The 16,934-nt window shown below is 37.3% G+C and overlaps 1 protein-coding gene across 2 annotated transcripts in view; it reads right to left on the minus strand.

Moving 5' to 3' along the window:
• Nucleotides 1-2,716: 2,716 nt before the first annotated feature.
• Nucleotides 2,717-16,934, minus strand: part of LOC411586 (GAS2-like protein pickled eggs) — a 78,836-nt gene continuing 64,618 nt past the window's right edge. The window contains exons 4-8 of one of the 2 annotated variants that reach the window (XM_006558791.2): nucleotides 14,847-15,048; nucleotides 13,806-13,890; nucleotides 12,753-13,176; nucleotides 10,803-11,202; nucleotides 2,717-7,223 (exon numbers count right to left, since the gene is read on the minus strand). In XM_006558791.2, coding sequence (XP_006558854.1) covers nucleotides 6,277-7,223; nucleotides 10,803-11,202; nucleotides 12,753-13,176; nucleotides 13,806-13,890; nucleotides 14,847-15,048 — 2,058 coding nt within the window. In that variant the 3' untranslated portion in view covers nucleotides 2,717-6,276. Of the gene's footprint in view, nucleotides 7,224-10,802; nucleotides 11,203-12,752; nucleotides 13,189-13,805; nucleotides 13,891-14,846; nucleotides 15,049-16,934 lie in introns of both variants that reach the window. The other variant, XM_395056.6, reaches the window with a different exon arrangement.

Raw genomic sequence — 16,934 nt, forward strand, 5'->3', positions numbered from 1 at the left:
TTTAAGAGATCCTTTTAACGCAGGGGCTCGCTTAAACATCATCGTCTCTTATTAAAACTTGATACGTTTGCGCCGCGAATTTCACCAATTAGGCCAAGCACCTCGACCTCGAGATTTAAAAGAGAGAGAGGAAAACGAAGAAGCGGCGGCCCCCCTCCAGAGATTATTAAGAAATTTGCATACCGTAATGTGGACAGAGCGCTCGTCCACCTCGTGGGCGTGACAAATTGAACTTATAATTTTACGCACGACTATCAACAATTGCACAGATATCTTTTCTGTCATCGATAATAAAAAAAGAAACCATCGAACCATTGATGAAAAATGAAAAGTTCCTTTCATGTAATAATAAAATAGAATCTCGAATTGTATACTTCAGATCATTTTCTCCTTATGTTATAATAATAATTTTTCATTGAGATATAAAATGATGCGTAAATGGCACAATATATAACTCGTAAACGTTGATTAATGCTAAAGAAACTTGTAAAACTTTTTGATGGCTGCGTTTCGCTCCGATTTGTCAACGTTCGGAATTTTAACGATGGCCAAGTATTACGTTTTTATTTCGTTCGAGAGGTGAAAGTCCTCCCACGTTGTCGACGACGCTTACTTGCTTCGCTGGCTGAATTCGATTTTCATACGTGAAAATTCACGAGAGAGAGAGAAAGAGGAGGGGTCGAGTTTTGAAAATAAATTCAATTGCGAAACGAACGCCACCGAGTCATTTATCACACGGCCATCTCGAAACGTGCCTGTTTTTTTCTTCTTAAGTCTTATACAGGTTAGTCAAAACTTGACTTTGTTTATTTGTTCGTTTTAACTTGAAATTTTCTCACTAGGAATTTAAAGGAATATTTAAAAGAGCGTCAAACTTGAAAGCAAAGGAAAACGACAAAATTTACATAAATAATGTGATCCGAGCACGTTTAACTTTGTAAAATGGTTTTGACTAGATTTGACCAACTTTCGAGGCAAAAAGGAGCGATCCATAGATTGATCAACTATTTAAACTATGGATATATTAGTTGGTTGCGCGATGATAAATTAAACACGCAACCACGTTCTCAGGAATCTGGAAAATACATGTACGCATTAAGATTTGTGTACAGAGAACATATGCTGCAATTTCCATGAGATATCGGGGGATACCAAACCGAATGCATAATGAACAACGACGTACCGTGCATATAGATATCGTTCGACGTGTTAAATGGGAATCATTAGATTGACTTTAAGTGGATTTTCTAATTGCCGCCATTATTTTTACGCGGTTACTTTGCATCGGCAATTACGAGTACGACCGGTAAACAATTTGTCGTTGCGGCTATGAACCAACCGCGGCATGAACTAAATTATACCGTTGTCGCAATACCACGTGATAAACGACGAGCTTGAATGAGATATAACGTGTTTTCACGATGCCTTTTTCCTTTTTACGCTTCTAAGATGATTACACGACGGCTATTTGTTAATGAGAAACGATTATTAGTACCTTCTGGAGTCCAATTATTTAGCTACGGTATTTGGAACGTTTCAAATTCTTTTTTTAAAATTACAATTGATTCTGATCTTCCAATTTCAAAGTTTAAATTTTTCTTTATCCCATTGAAATTAAAACTTTCCTAATAACATAATATTAGATTATGTTAAAGTTATGTTAAAGTATATCGTAATAAAAGATTAAGATGTCTCTTAATATTCCAAGGTAAAAGATCTCCAAAGATATCCAATATCTCAAAAATTCTCTATATTGCAATACAACTCTTTAAGATCCTTCTTTCCTTCAAATTCGACCGATATCGATACCAATCCGAGGAAAAATGTATCAATGCTTCGCAAAACGTTTGCTAATCGTCTCCATTATTTTCAGCGTACACGATGGACTCGTCGGTGTTATTATCGAGGCTACCACCGAGGCCCGTCATAAATCTCTCGGCTTGCGGGGCCGGACGTTTCAAAAAATGCCTCCCTTCCGAGATCCTCTCGCGTTGTGCGGTGCATAGATCCGACAGGCGCACAGAGGGAGCCGCGTGCTGACTCACGTATAGACACGTGTGCACAGAGAGAGAGAGACCCACACGGCGTGGACCATTGTCGGTGGCTGCTGCTGTCCGAGAACGAGAGCTGTCTCGCCATATGCGGCAAGGACGCCGATGACTGCGGTGTATTGGGCCCCTCGTAATGGGCCTTAACGTTTAACCGCGCTTAGAGCCTTTGGAATTGGAGGAAAGTACTGTTCCAAGGATGGTGAACGATGTGTTCTGGATTAATATTATATTTATTTATCGTATTGTTTCGAATATTCGATCCAAGGAAATTAGGAATGTTCTTTTCAGGTTAATTTAGGTATTATTCTGGAACAATTTCCTCGATGATTTAATCTAAGATGTTTCCAGGATTCGAAGAAAGGATCTTGCCATCATTTTTCGTTAAAGCTTTTTATTTTTTTATTTTTTTTTTGTTTTAATGCAAATTTTCAATTTACAACTTCTCGTAGATAAAATGATATAACGTAACATACTCAACGTTGCATATAATAATCGTAATAATCAATCATCACCTTCATTCGCAATGATGATAATAATAATCGTAATAATAATAATAATCATCGCAATAATAATAATAATAATCATTCTTAATCAGAATAATAGCGATAGTTTGCAGTGTTCTTGCAATAATATTAATATTTGTAATAATCATCGTTATTGTTGGCTTTTTTTTTTTTTTTCTCCTTTTTTCTTCCCTTTTTTATTTTCATCATCGCGGTGGAACCGCAGCTGCTCGGGGTTACGAAGCTTAGGCTTAAAAACACGAAAGAGTTTTTTTTACCCCCACATTCGAGACTTGAAAATCTACGAGCAATTTTTCTTAATATATCTTCCGGAACGAACTGTGGTCTCTGTTTTCCTTCTTCTTCTTCTTCTTTTTTCAAATATTTTGTACGATGAATAGTTCGGACGTTCCTTTCGATCGAGGAAACAGCGCTTTGTCGAATTCAGTTTATCGAGAACTTTTGGACGGGAAATATTTTTTTTCCTTTGGACGAATAATTTTTTTATATACATTTTTTTATCCATTTATCCGTATCTCTAAAAGAAAAATGTAAAATAAGTATTATACTATAGGAGGGAATAAAAATTTTATAATATCATAAATTGAAAATGTGAAGAAAAAAAATCTTCTTTTCATATATAATTATAAGATACAAACATTCTGTACAAATTAAACGTAAACTTGGATGATCTTATTTTCGATATAGCAGATAGTTAAAAAAATAATAATAAGGAAAATAATCCACGCATCGTTCGAACATTGCAGAGACCACAGCAATTTCCGGAGAATGCACCTAACGCGTTTCGCTAAAAAATAATTCCATTATTCTTATTCTTTTTTTTTTTTTTCTTTTCTTTTCTTTTCTTTTCTTGTTTCGAGTATTATTACGTATCGTGTTACAATCCCTACTCGAACATCTGGTCAACAAAATAAACTTCTTCTCTGCTTCCCTACACCGGAAGTGTACCTCTTAATTCGTAATCAAATGGGTGTCGTGGTTTCCGTGGCGGGACGTACTCGTTCGAAGAGACTTCGAGAGGAAACGAAACTTCGATAATTAATATCGAGAGGCCGAGTTTTAGGCCGTTTATGGACACAATTTCTTTTTACTAGATAATTATAAAAAAATATTCCATCGACACGTTCATCGCATCCCTCCATCTTCAATCTGCTGCGTTTCAAAAAATATTTTTCGAAATGCCTACTTTACTCCTTTATTACGATATCCCTAAGTATTTCTATGATTTTGATTCGTTTGACATAGAAGCGGATATAGAAGTTTATAAAGATAATTTTTTCCACTAATATATTCTCGTTTCATTCTCTGTACATTTCTTTTTTTGTATTCTATATTACAAAATTGAAAAGCCTTACAAATTTTTTTTTTTTTTTTTTCTGAGATTTCTGTAGCGATTTTAAAAAAAGTTCGACGAATCGATTCTACGTTCATTCTCTCCGCTACAAATTGAGATTTTTTTTCTCATTTATGAAAAATTGAACGTAATCCGAATTACTCTTCTATTTGAAAATCGCGTCAAATATTCCTCTTCGCTCAAACTTCACCTCGCTATTTTTATTGAGCAATACGTAAACTTGGTTACAGATCTTTGATTAATTTTGCTTCCTTATTTTACTATCTACAATCTCTATGCAAAATATTCCCCTACCCCCTGTAAATTTTCATCTTTCTAATTCGAAACAACGCGACATACATCGAGAATCGGAACACGTCCCGCACGAATTCCATCTTTCCCTTCAAGACACTTGATGATACAAAATGCTCGCGTTTGGTATAAAAAACAGTGAAACATTGAAATGGCGTTTCGTTCAACTATATTCGTCGCTATCTACATGTCTTAATGCAGTCTGTTCTTTCTTTTTTCTTTTTTTTTGGGGGGGGGGGGTTTAATTTTTCCTGTCGCGAAACAAATCCTGTCGAATCTCCACGTTTCTTTTTTCTCCTATTCTTCGTCGTTTCTTCTGCGTTATCTCCCTCAAGCGAACTTTGCAACGCGCAAATAAATCGTCTTCAATAAATACAACCGATAGACTATATAAATAAATAATTTTTCTCACGGCCTCGCAGCCGTGATCGAACGATAGAAATTCCTTAGAACCGAGATCTCTCGATGAATCGTCGAGAAATCGAGATTCAACGCTCGTCGATATGCGATTAAGCTAAGAAAAATGATCATCGCAACATGTCGCGATTGCTTTTTCGTGACACAACTTATTATTAGTATTTCATTTTTTTCAAGTTACATTTCGAACGATTCGTCGGATTTTTCGTTCCCCTCTTCTCTCGTGATCCTCTTTAAAACCTTTATCCACAGTTTTCCAATTTTTCCTCGAGTCACAGAATCCTAAACTAATTGTGTTTCGTTTCGCGATAAAAGAATCCGATAAAAAAAAAAAAGAAAAAAACGACGAGTTATCGATTACAATGTAGGAGAAAGAGAGAGAGAGAGAGAGAGAAATATCACGACAAAGAAGAGAGATCGTTTTGTGACCGAGGTGTAATCTCTCGTCTTGGATCGATGGACGAGCCGTCAGCCGGGGATGCAATTGACTGGAAGCAAAATCGATCGGGAAGCCATTAACGCACCAACCAGGCTAACTGCTCGCTCGAACTCCCGCCCTGTTCATCAATCGAAATTGTTTTGTTAATTCGTCGACGGGACCAATTTCTTCTCTTTCGTCCACCTACCTACCTACCCCTATATACCTACCTATTTTTTCCTCCTCCTCCTCCTTCGTCCCTCTTCTCTCCATGTTTCCCTTTTATTAATTTTTTTATTTTTATCTTTTTTTCTTTTTTTTTTTCTTTTTCTTTTTGGTCACCTTATAATCTTATTTGCATCACGAACGTCATCTCACGTTCAGCACCATCCGAGCACCACCCCGATATACACGCGACTCCTACGAGCTAACCGATCGACCTCGTACCGTTAAGGCCCGTTAAGCTTCTAATCGGACGCCTTCGATCTGCCATCGCGGAAATGTGGAATCTTTTTTTCTTCTTCTTCTCTTGAGAAAAAACGTCTGAGAATTTTTCACGCGCGATCAAAGAAAATAAGACGATTTCTATTCTCTCCCGAGACGAGAGAAAAAATTTTCAATCACAGTGTTGTTATGTACATCAGAGATAGTTTTGAGAGAAAAGAAATCTTCCAAGCACCATCAAAAATTTTTTAATTATCGGGTTGTTCCATGACGTAATGTCGCTTCGAGAACCAAGTATCTATCTTCGATAGAAAAATGTAATAATCGTCGACGTCTTGAAATGAGATTAAATTTTCTATTAACGGAGACAAAGAGAAAATGATTGATAATTCTTTTTTTCTCGAAAGCCGAACATTACCCATGAAAATAACCTTGAACGGAAAGAAGAAATTAAAAAAAGAAAAGAAATCTTATTACACTCCAATTTAAACACCCTCTCCAATAGCTCTCTTCTATCTCTACTCGCGCTTAGTTCCACCTATCCACGTGGCGATCGGCACAAATATCTCTGAAATCGAGGGCGTCACGAGCTCTCGCGAAGCTCCGACACAGTCCTCTGGCCTGCGATCGAGGAGCCCGATGACCTCGAGGACACGCTTCGAACCAGCTTCTCATCATCGTCGTCGTCTTCGTCTTCGTCTTCGTCGTCGTCGTCGTCGTCGTCATCATCTACCCACACCGTCCCCTAGACGTTGTTCGACAGCTGCGAGAGAGACTTCACACGCTGTCGGACGCGACGGACATCGGCCTCTTGTAGACGGGTGCCGGTATCCTAGAGAAACCTCCCCTCTCTGACACCGGCTTGGGATCCTTCCTGGGACTGGCCGTCATCTGATTGTCCTGGGGCAACGCCACGGTCCCGTTACCGTCGATCCACGCCCTCGTGAACTCCATGTTCGCCACTCCCTCCCCGGAACCGTGAGCCTGGTAATCCCTCAACAGATCCTGAAGCTTCTGCACCACCTCGCGCTCGTCCTGCAAATGGCCCACTTTCTGAAGGATCTGCTCGAGGAGGGGGTTGGCCACCTTGGTAGGCGAGGATTGAAGCGATCCAGTAGCGGTCGTTCTCATCCTTCTCCCGTTCCTGTCGTACTGCATGCCACCACCGTTCGAACCTTGCCTGGGCAGGCTCTGCCTGGCTGGACTCTTTCTGCTGAAGTTAGGAGCGGTCGTCGTCGTCGTCGTCGTAGTCGTCGTCGTCGTCGCACAATTGTTGACGGATGAAGGGCCTTGAGGGTTGAGGAAAGTGTCGGATTGAATGCTGGGCCTCTGCCTTGCCTGTCTACCGTTCCACGTGTTGCTACCGCTCACTAGACTCTGACAACCTTTACCAGCTTGGATCACCGCCGATGCCTTGCTCAGACTTCCCGTCGGCGGTTTTCGTAAACTGTTCCTCACGGCGCCGCGTTTCAACGGACTTCCCTCCGGGCTCGAGTTGCTGTCCCTGGGCGTTCTGCTCCCGGACGAGGCTCTGGAAACGTTGCTGTTTTCACGGACGATCGAGTTGGCGCGGGGGGTACGGTCTCCGGAGGAGGAGGCCACGCTTCTCGACGGGGACGCTCGAAGGGGACTCGGCGGACCTATGCGGATCTTGCGCAGACCCGTTTCGATGCTCTCCGTTTCCACGCACGACCTCTCCTCTGCATCTGGCTTCGACGGTTGCTCTGCAACAGCGGATCCAACGATACCAATTAACCCTGGATACTCTCGTTTAACCTCTAACTTCGGTAAGAGCGTCGACTATAGTCGACAAATGAGCCCACACAGCCGACTATAGTCGACGGCCAGGAATTTTATCTTATCTCTGCAGTTGCGAAGCCCAACGCGGTTCTGTGACGTTTTTACACGTGTAAAATAGTTATTACATTTCTCTTTGTATTTATAGCAAGTCAATGGGCACAGTTGAGAAAAGTATTCGTGGCCGATAGGCGCCGTACCGAAGTGATTAAGATTCGAGGGATCTGTTTGTTTGATTCGATAATGAGGGATATTTATAAAGAGATATTATTCTCTTCGTATCCTTTATTAAAGTCGCGAATATACGAATATAATTCGATCGAATCGTTTAAATCGGCGATTGCGTAACTAAGATTCGCGTACGATTTCCGCATGCGATCTCGCGTAAATGTCACCGGCTTGTTTATTCGCACTCGGTTTCCACGAGATTTAGGATTCGACGAGAAACGGTGCGTGGGCAATTGGCCGAATTTACGATCGAGATAATCGCATTCGACTTCTTTATGTCACATTCTTCGAGCAAAGAACGGGCGATAACAGTTTGTTAATTAATTTCGTTTTTATGTGTAGTTTACGAAATAAAGAAAATTTTCACTTGCGATTTTGCACCCAATTTTCCTCGAATAATTAAATACTTATCTTGTTATTAGAAAAATTAATTTTTTTAATTTAAGTTCTCGTTTTCTTCGAGCAATTATCCCTATTATTGTCCATCGAATTCTTCCTCCCCCATATGAAAATGAAAATTTTATTCCCCACTTTCTTATCTTCGCGATATCCTTCTACGGCTCAATTTTAATCGAAGATATTTCGATTGCATAATTTCGGTAATAACGGATGAAACCATTGACGTTTCTTGCAGAGAACGATTACATTCTTTATAATAAAAAAAAGTTATCAGTGGAAGTTTGTCAATTAGAGGTAATAATAATAAACGCAGAGAGAACATTCGAAAAACATTCGTGGAACGCATTTTTAATGGTACGAGAAATACATTGCCAGAAACAATTTTTACGAATATTATTTCAAGGAAATATTTTATGCGATCTGGACGTGTTCCAAGACAATAGGCATAATTTCTCGATAATATTATTCCTCTCGAAAAATAAATTGAGAAGCAAGTTGAAAGTAGTTTGAATTGATGTATTATAATAGAAAATAGTTTCAACGACTAACTATTTGGAAAATTGGAAATGTGCATTCTTATTTGCAATAATACAATAATTGAAATAATTCATTTTAACTTCCAAAGGAAAACGTGAGATTCTCGTATATTTTTCTGTTATTCAAAAATTGTATCGTACTTCCATGCTATTCAAAATTCAAAAATTTTGCGATTCTTACACATTGTCGTATCCTTGTAAAAAAAGAAAAAAAAGAAATTAGAAATTTCAATATTGCATTACCTTTTAAATACTATCGTTCGAATACGATCTTCCCGATAGATACAGATACTTCCTTTTTCAAAATCCACCTTACCTTACCTTCCCTCCCACGGTCGAAACGAAAAAGGGAATCGAATCGTTATTTAGAAGTGGATCACGGTAGCTCCACTTACGTCATACCCCTAACGTAAATAAATAAAACGCATATAAAATGAAACGTATATAATATCCCACGTAACATCGAGGGCTCCTCTTCTTTATATTTTATTATATATTATATACCGTCCAATACGTTTTGGACCACCTTGTAGCTCATTAATATTCAATCTACACGAGCACACGTGTACACTTAACCTGACATTTAACCGACTGTGAAGGATTACGCGAGGAAAGGGATATCTGTGTGCGCGAGGCGTGTGGGCGATCTTCAACGGCAACCTGTCCACGGAACAATCGCCAACGGTCGATCCTCGATAACGTTTTGCCTCGAATACCGTGATTCACGCACTTGACACGTACTCCACATCTTTCTACGCCCGGTTTCCTACTACCTTCGCGTAGTATTTCTTTTTATTTGCGTTTGAAAATTTTATTTTTCTTCCTTCTCTTTCTTTCTAATCCGAAGAGAAATAATTCGAGAGTACGATTTATATTTTTTTTTAAACGTTACGATTTTCAAATTTATGCACGTTTGTTCGATTTTCGTTTATAAACTTTCGTTTGAATCTAAGAAATTTTTCAGCGGTGAGAGGATATAAAATATGGAGCAGTTTAAAATATTATATGTTGTATAATTGTTTTGTAATCTTCTCTGATATCTAAATGACTTTTTTCTCGGATTAAAATTTTTGATTGATGACGTAAAGAAATGCTCGAATGGGACAAAAAAATCTGAGGAGTGAAAGATTTATAGAGTTCGAACTAAATTCTTGTTACCAGGCTGGGCAATCCAGGATAATAAAGTTACTAGATAAATACTACACGAAAATAAACGAATAATCAACTTGCGTTTGTTAAAGTTTGAGATAAAAAATTGAAAAGAAAAATATTACGATAAATTCAACGTGTAAATCACATTAAAGAGAAGAAAGAAAACAAGTAAACGAAAAGGAAAGAGGGGAAATAAGAAAAATGTCGAGAGCTCGAGAAAGTTTGAAACGCAAGAGGATGTGTGTACTTGTACAATAGTTCGTTTTGTTCGTCCATCCTTGATACGTTCGTATTAAACTGAATGACTCGCTTTGATCGAAAAGCCACACGAGAATCATGCGTTTTCTTCGCAGCGGGATGCGATTATCACGATCGTTCCACGATTTCACTCGGCTTACAGTTATGAAACGGCCTATATGCTAAGAGTCTATTTAACCAATATTATTCTCTTTCCTCCTTTTATCTTTCTATTTAATGATTTGTCATTTGTATAGGAGAAAAGAATTTTTCGGAACGGAATATAACAAGTTTAAAAGAATAAAGAATAATATTTGATATAATTTTATGCTCCAATCATTATTTCGCGAAAGGATCAATAATCGTTGCATCATTTATTTAAAAAAAATTTCAAGTAAGGAACGATGTTGAAAAAATTTATCAAAGGATATGAGAACCGAAGAATATCATCTTATTACACTAATTATACGTTCTTTATAGTTCATATATGTATTCAAAAAATCCACGACTCTTAACTTTCGTCATTTCTCTTGAATTACGAAAGATCGTATTCATTTCTAACGAAACGAATTCATAAAAACCGTTTTTACTTTCAACGATACCTTAAGAAGATTTGGATCGACGATTTTACGTAACCGCTCTAATCTCCTTCGACTATAGAATAATCAGAGGATCATTCGTCAAAGTAATTTTCAAAACCGCTTGAAACTCTACCTCTCAAACGATTCTTCTAACAATCGAAAACACCAACACACATTGCCCGAAAAAAACTTTCGCCATTCACGAATTTCCGTCGCAACCTCGACCCGGCCAACGGTATTACAACACGCGGTATTCGCGTAACAGGCGTGCCAACCCACGCACTCTTGACAGCCCATAAATCCCGACGCGGGGATCGAAAACTTTTCGACGCGAAAATAGCATAGAAATGAAACCAAGTGAAAACTCGCTTACTTTGACAATCGGCAACCGTGGGTGATCCTTGCGTGCCGGAATTTCCGTTTCCACCGGTCGGCTGGACTGCTCCTAGGCTTCTGTAACCTTCGTCGGACACCTCGCTGCAATTATCCGAGTGCTCTCCGTCGTGTGGCGACTTGGTGTAATGTACCGTTACGTCTTTGCCGAAATTCTCCAACACCGGCTCCTCCTTGATCGCCGGTGGGCTAGGGGTAGGACTTCGGCTGCTCGAGTCCTCGCGACACTTGTAGTTGTAAATCGTCGGCTCGTATTTCGGCGTGTCGTCCTTCTCCACCGCCCTGCGCGCCACCCCGCCCTCCACCACGTATCGTCTCGTGAATTCCTCCGTTAGGGGGACTTTCGTGCGGATTTCTTGGTGGAGATCCTTCTTCGCATCCTAGAAAAATGTTCAGTTTGAGAATTTTTTAAAGTGGCAATTATTATTTCTCATTTCTTGAGAAGTTTTAATATTGGGTTGGCAACTAAGTAATTGCGGATTTTTTTTAGAAAATCAAAGACAATTTTTTCATGGAACTAAATTGTGTTGCCCATTTTGATCAATGACCTTTTGCCATCTTTCAGGTAGCATCATAATCCCACGTTCATAAAACTTGTGGTTTTTTATTAGCGAAAAACTGAATCAGGTACGATTTGATATCATCATCATTATCGAAATTTTTACCGTTCAAGGAGTTTTGTAAAGATCGAAACAAAAGGTAATCGGATGGTGCAAGATCAGGACTATATGGTGGATGTGCAAAACATCCCAACCAAGCTCCAATAATTTTTGCCGAGTGACCAAAGATGCGCGTGGCCTTGCATTGTCATGATGGAATACAACATCTTTTCGATTTGTCAATTCGGGCCGCTTTTCTTCAACCGCATTGTTTAATTTCGTTAGTTGTTCAATGTAGACAACAGAATTGATCGTTCGGTTGGATGGTAAGAGTTCAAAATAGACAATTCCTTTGTAATCCCACCAAACTGATAACAAAATCTTCTTTCGATGAATACCAGCTTTTGATGTTGTTCGAGCTGGTTCACGTGGCCTGCTTCACCATCTTTCTACTTGATATTGTTGTAAACAACCCATTTTTCATCGCCAGTTATCAGTCGTTTTAAAAATGGATCATTTTCATTACGTTTCTTTAGCAAATCGCAGCTGTTAATGCGTTGCGTTAAATGCTTTTCTTTCAGTTCGTGAGGAACCCATGTATCGAGTTTTTGAACATAGCCAAGTTGTTTTAAGTGGTTTTCAATGCATGTATATGATACATGAAGCTTCTCTGCAATCTCACGAGTTGTACTGTGACGATCCGAATCGATTATTGCTTTGATTAGGTCGTCATCAACTTCAACTGGACGACCAGAGCGTTTTTCGTCTTCGAGTGAAAAATCACAAGAATGAAATTTGTCAAACCAATTTTGACACTGCCGTTCTTTTAAGGCTTCGTCGCCATAAACAGCGCATAACTTTTTGTGATGCCGTTTTTCCCTTTGCGAAAATAAAAAAGCAAAATATGACGATAATGTTCCTTTTGATTTTCCATTTTTCAACGAAAACTACGCAATCGATCAAAAAACTTTTTTTACTGATTGACAGCTGAATTGCCAACTATCAAATAACAAAACGTGTTTTACATTTGGACTACGCCAGCAAACCTAAAAATTCAACTGAAGCCATTCTATGAGTAATATCCGCAATTACTTAGTTGCCAACCTAATACATAAAATATTCAAATTAAAGTCTACACTAAAAAAAAGATGATACGGATTCATCTCTTGTACAACAGGAAAATTACAAGTATTCTCAACAAAATCATTTCAATTCACCCATCCAATTTCCTAACCTAATCCCTCCACTAACTTTGACCTTATCTAAATCCCTTATCCAATAAATAACCTCCATAATTCCTCAAAATAACCCAAATCTCTCCATTTACCAACCTTCGCTTCCTGATGCTGCCTTCCGTGATGGGTCGGTGAACGAGCCTCCTCGTACAGGCTTCTACCAGCCGAATCCACCGCGGATCCACCACCCTTTATCGCGCTGTCCACTTTCGTCGTTGGACTGGTGGATCTGAGTTGAGCCTTCGGTGTTGGGGATCTCGATCGTTGCTTGCCAAAGTCCGGCTGATGGACAGGGCTGCCCAAGAACTTCCTCTGCGGCGTTGGGCTCCTCGATCGATTCACCTTTCGTTGCTCGTCGCCCCCCGTCGCCTGTTGCTGCTGCTTACCACAGCCGAGATGGTGGGGCGTGGGCGATCGGGACCGATTGCTGGGTGCGCCGCCTTTGGCCCCGTGCGCCGATTGCTGATTCTGCATCGTGCCAGCGCACGAACCGACGCTCGACGCCGAACTCCGTCGAGTTCTAGGGGGTGATCTGCGGATCAGCAACCGGATTTTTCTCTAACGGGTCGTGGGGGTAGGCAATTATGCAAGGGTTTCATTTTATAATGCATTTTTTTTTTGATGTGTATTTGATGATCAAATTTATAAATTTTAAATTTGTTTGTTTTTTGCTCTTCAATGCATATCTTGCCTATCCTTCTATTATAAAATACCTTCAATTGGTAGAATTGTTAATTTAGTTATATTTTGGTTTGAATTATTTGAATTGGGATGATTTAGATATTAGAAATGTTAGATTTTAATGGAATAGAAGGATCTGTCAACATGAAAGGGCTAATATCAATATATTCAAAATATAATCTGTTCGATAGAATGAAGATGTAAAGTTTTAAAAATCAAAAATGATGAAGAGAGATTTTCTTCACTCTTTTAAAGTTTCTTATAAATTTGTTTTGAAAGTTGATTTAAGGTAAGGAAAATATCTTTAGAATACAAAATATATTCGCACCCTTAAAGGTTCTTCTCATTCTAACAAAAAATAATTTCTGGTGCATAATCTTTGACTGGAGGAAGCGGTAGAAAATGTTTGCTTTGAAACGAATGACTGCGGACAGGCAAATGACACCTTAGAAGAAGAAAATTACTCACCTTTCGTAATGTACCTGCGCGCTTCCAAGGTCGAACGACCCTCCAGCCTTTTGAATCAATTTTGCTGAGATCATCGAGCGATGTGCTGCAAGAAAAAAAGAAAAGAAAAGAAAAAATTATAAAAATAGAAAAAGAGAGAGAAAAAAAAAAACATCTGCGATCGCGCGTTATGCATCCTGATTGCACAATTGGTCACGATACCCGTTTTTCATCTGGTTTTTGCTAGATGGTCGTTAAAGGATAGGAACGTCATTTAGCGCTAATAGATATTTTCTGTGAGCAGGTTGGCTTCAATGCGCGAAAGACGAAAAGGATTAAAAACGTATATAAATAAAAATTGAATGTGTTTTAATCGCGTTGAGGGAATAAGAATGAATTGGAAAATAAATACAAGTATTTTTTTTTTGTTATTTTGTTCTTTTATAACAAGATACAAGTCGAAAGGACTTTTAATCTGTATGATGTAATGAAGAGATTCATAGGATATATTTTATGATAAAAAAACATGATTGAGAGAAGTGTAATCTTGGATATTAAGATGTAATAAAAATATTATAAGAAACGCTCAAAGGAATATTTAATAAAAATTTCAATTGGGAAAGAATTTCAAACAACTGTAATCAAGAATTACAGGAATAAATTTCTTAATAAATAATATTGAATTAAAATTGTAATAAAACAAATATCTTACGTTCAAAGAAGCATAAATATTTCCATTAAATCATCGATGTTACTATTTATTAAACTCCTTGAATAATCATATTTTTTTAAAACAAATCAGTTCGTAAATTTCCGATCACAAAAAAAAAAAAATAAGGAAAGAAACGGTCCATCTTTAACAAACTCGTAACACGTAACAAAATCTCTGAAAGTCTCCGACCATCATCTTTATTTTCGACGACAATGAGCTCATCCTTGTTTAAACTGTCACCGATGTCCCATATTTTTTTATACGTTTCACGATTAGCGCCATCAAAAAGAAAAGAAAGATAAAAAGTAAAGAGAAGAGATTCCGCGCGAAATATCGAAAGATTCACTTACAAGTTCTGCATCGACATGGATCGTGTTTGTCCAAATAATGGCTAAGGGTGTCCCAACCTCCACCTACTCGAACCATAACGTGGCTTCGAAGGATTCGCACGAAAATCAACACTTTCGTGTCTCCGATTCGATATTTCCCTTCGGAAACGCGAATCATAGGGAACTGAGTGGGGCATGTGCACCTTTCTACCAAATCACGAACCTGAAATATAAAAATAACAACGTGTTATTAAAAAATATATATGAGAAAAGATATTTGAAAATTATTTAAGAATGAATTTTTAATACTTAACAGTTGAATCTTTACATATCTTTTTAAATATCTGTCACGCAAATGGATCAAGTTAAATGTATAGAAGAATTCGTATTAAAAAAAAATTTTATTGTGTATAATTAAATTTAAAAAATTTTAAACAACGAAGAGATACATGAAAGTGATATTTCTGTGAAATTTTGAATTTTAAAAAAAGAAAAAAAGGAATGTTTAATGTATAGATTTTTTTTGGTGTACAATAATTATGAACAGTTGTGAGAAAATGTATCCGTTAAATGTGTGTTAAATCATTGTTATGGAATTTCAAGCGATCGTTCGTAGAGAGACTTCGAAATACTCGACTAATTAGATTACAAACATAATCGGATCAACTGATATTTCACGTTTTCTTACAACATGTATTTCGATGTAGGATAGATTTAGATTCTAATCTTAAACGCGATGTTAAGAGATACAAAAGGTTGGAAAGTAACTAGATTAAGTAAATATCTTGTGAAAACAATCGATTTAATCTTTTCCCTATTGAATTTCGCACTAGCATATTTTCTTATATTTTAGAACAAATTTTTCCCTCTCAAAGTATAACCAATAAGCAATAAAGCTTTTTTAAAGAAATAAAAATATAGTTAAAAAATTTCTCTTATCTTTCAACGATCAAACATCTAGAAAGCATTAAATACATTTTTATACATTACTTTCTCGTTTTAATATATTATTTTAAACAATCTTTTTCTCGTATTCAAGAATCACAATTAATAAAATAACTGCTTTTGAATTACACTCTAAATACCTTTTTTTCTGTAACAAAGAAAAAGAAAGAAAGAAAGAGAAATCAATGGATTTTCCTTCCTGATATTTATACGCACGATATTTTATGATAATTAGAAGCTAAACAAAACGAATATTTCGAACAAAACGATTCCAAATAAAAATGATATCAGTTCCCGTTGGATAATGGTCTTCCACCATTCGCCTTTGGGGTATGTCTACATTTTTCTGGATTTTCAATGCGGCGAAGTGAAAGCACTGTACTGCGCCCTATCTGTCCGTCCGTCAAATATGCTCGCGGCACTGCGAGATCCCTCTAAAGGATTTAAATTTTATCGACTTTTAACCGGTTGTTAATTTTGTTCTCACCCGCCATGACGCGGGCAATACGCATACTTCCTGCTTCTATGTTCTAAAAATATTTCCACACTAGATGAATTATTATTCGAGGAAATGATGTTTGAAAACCTATTATTCACATATTTGGATGTAGCATTATTTTATTTTATATAATTTTTTAATTAAAATCGTATTAAATACTTCCACTTGGATCCTAAAATTCGAAATGTAAAAACATTTGCGAATATAGAAATCTCATATTTATTACAATATACAAAACTTTTCTAATCCGTCATAATTGCAAAACAAGATTAACTAGGAAAAAAAAATTACTAGATCGAACTACTGATAATTCATCGTTCATTTTCCAACTAAATATACGATTCTAAGGATAAAAGGAATTCCTGAGTACGAAGAGGAAAAAAATGTAAGAAAATTCGAAATGTGAAAACATTTGCGAATATAAAAATCTCATATTTATTATAATATATACAAAAGAAAATTTTTCTAATTCGTCATAATTGTAAAACAAGATTAACTAGGAAAAAAAAAATTACTAGATTGAATAATTCATCGTTCATTAATTTTCCAACTAAATATACGATTCTGAGGATAAAAGGAATTCCTGACGGTACGAAGAGGAAAAAAATGTAAGAAAATTCGAAATGTGAAAACATTTGCGAATATAAAAATCTCATATTTATTAT

This window comes from Apis mellifera, linkage group LG7 (genome assembly GCF_003254395.2).
Source record: "Apis mellifera strain DH4 linkage group LG7, Amel_HAv3.1, whole genome shotgun sequence".
Lineage (NCBI taxonomy): Eukaryota > Metazoa > Arthropoda > Insecta > Hymenoptera > Apidae > Apis > Apis mellifera.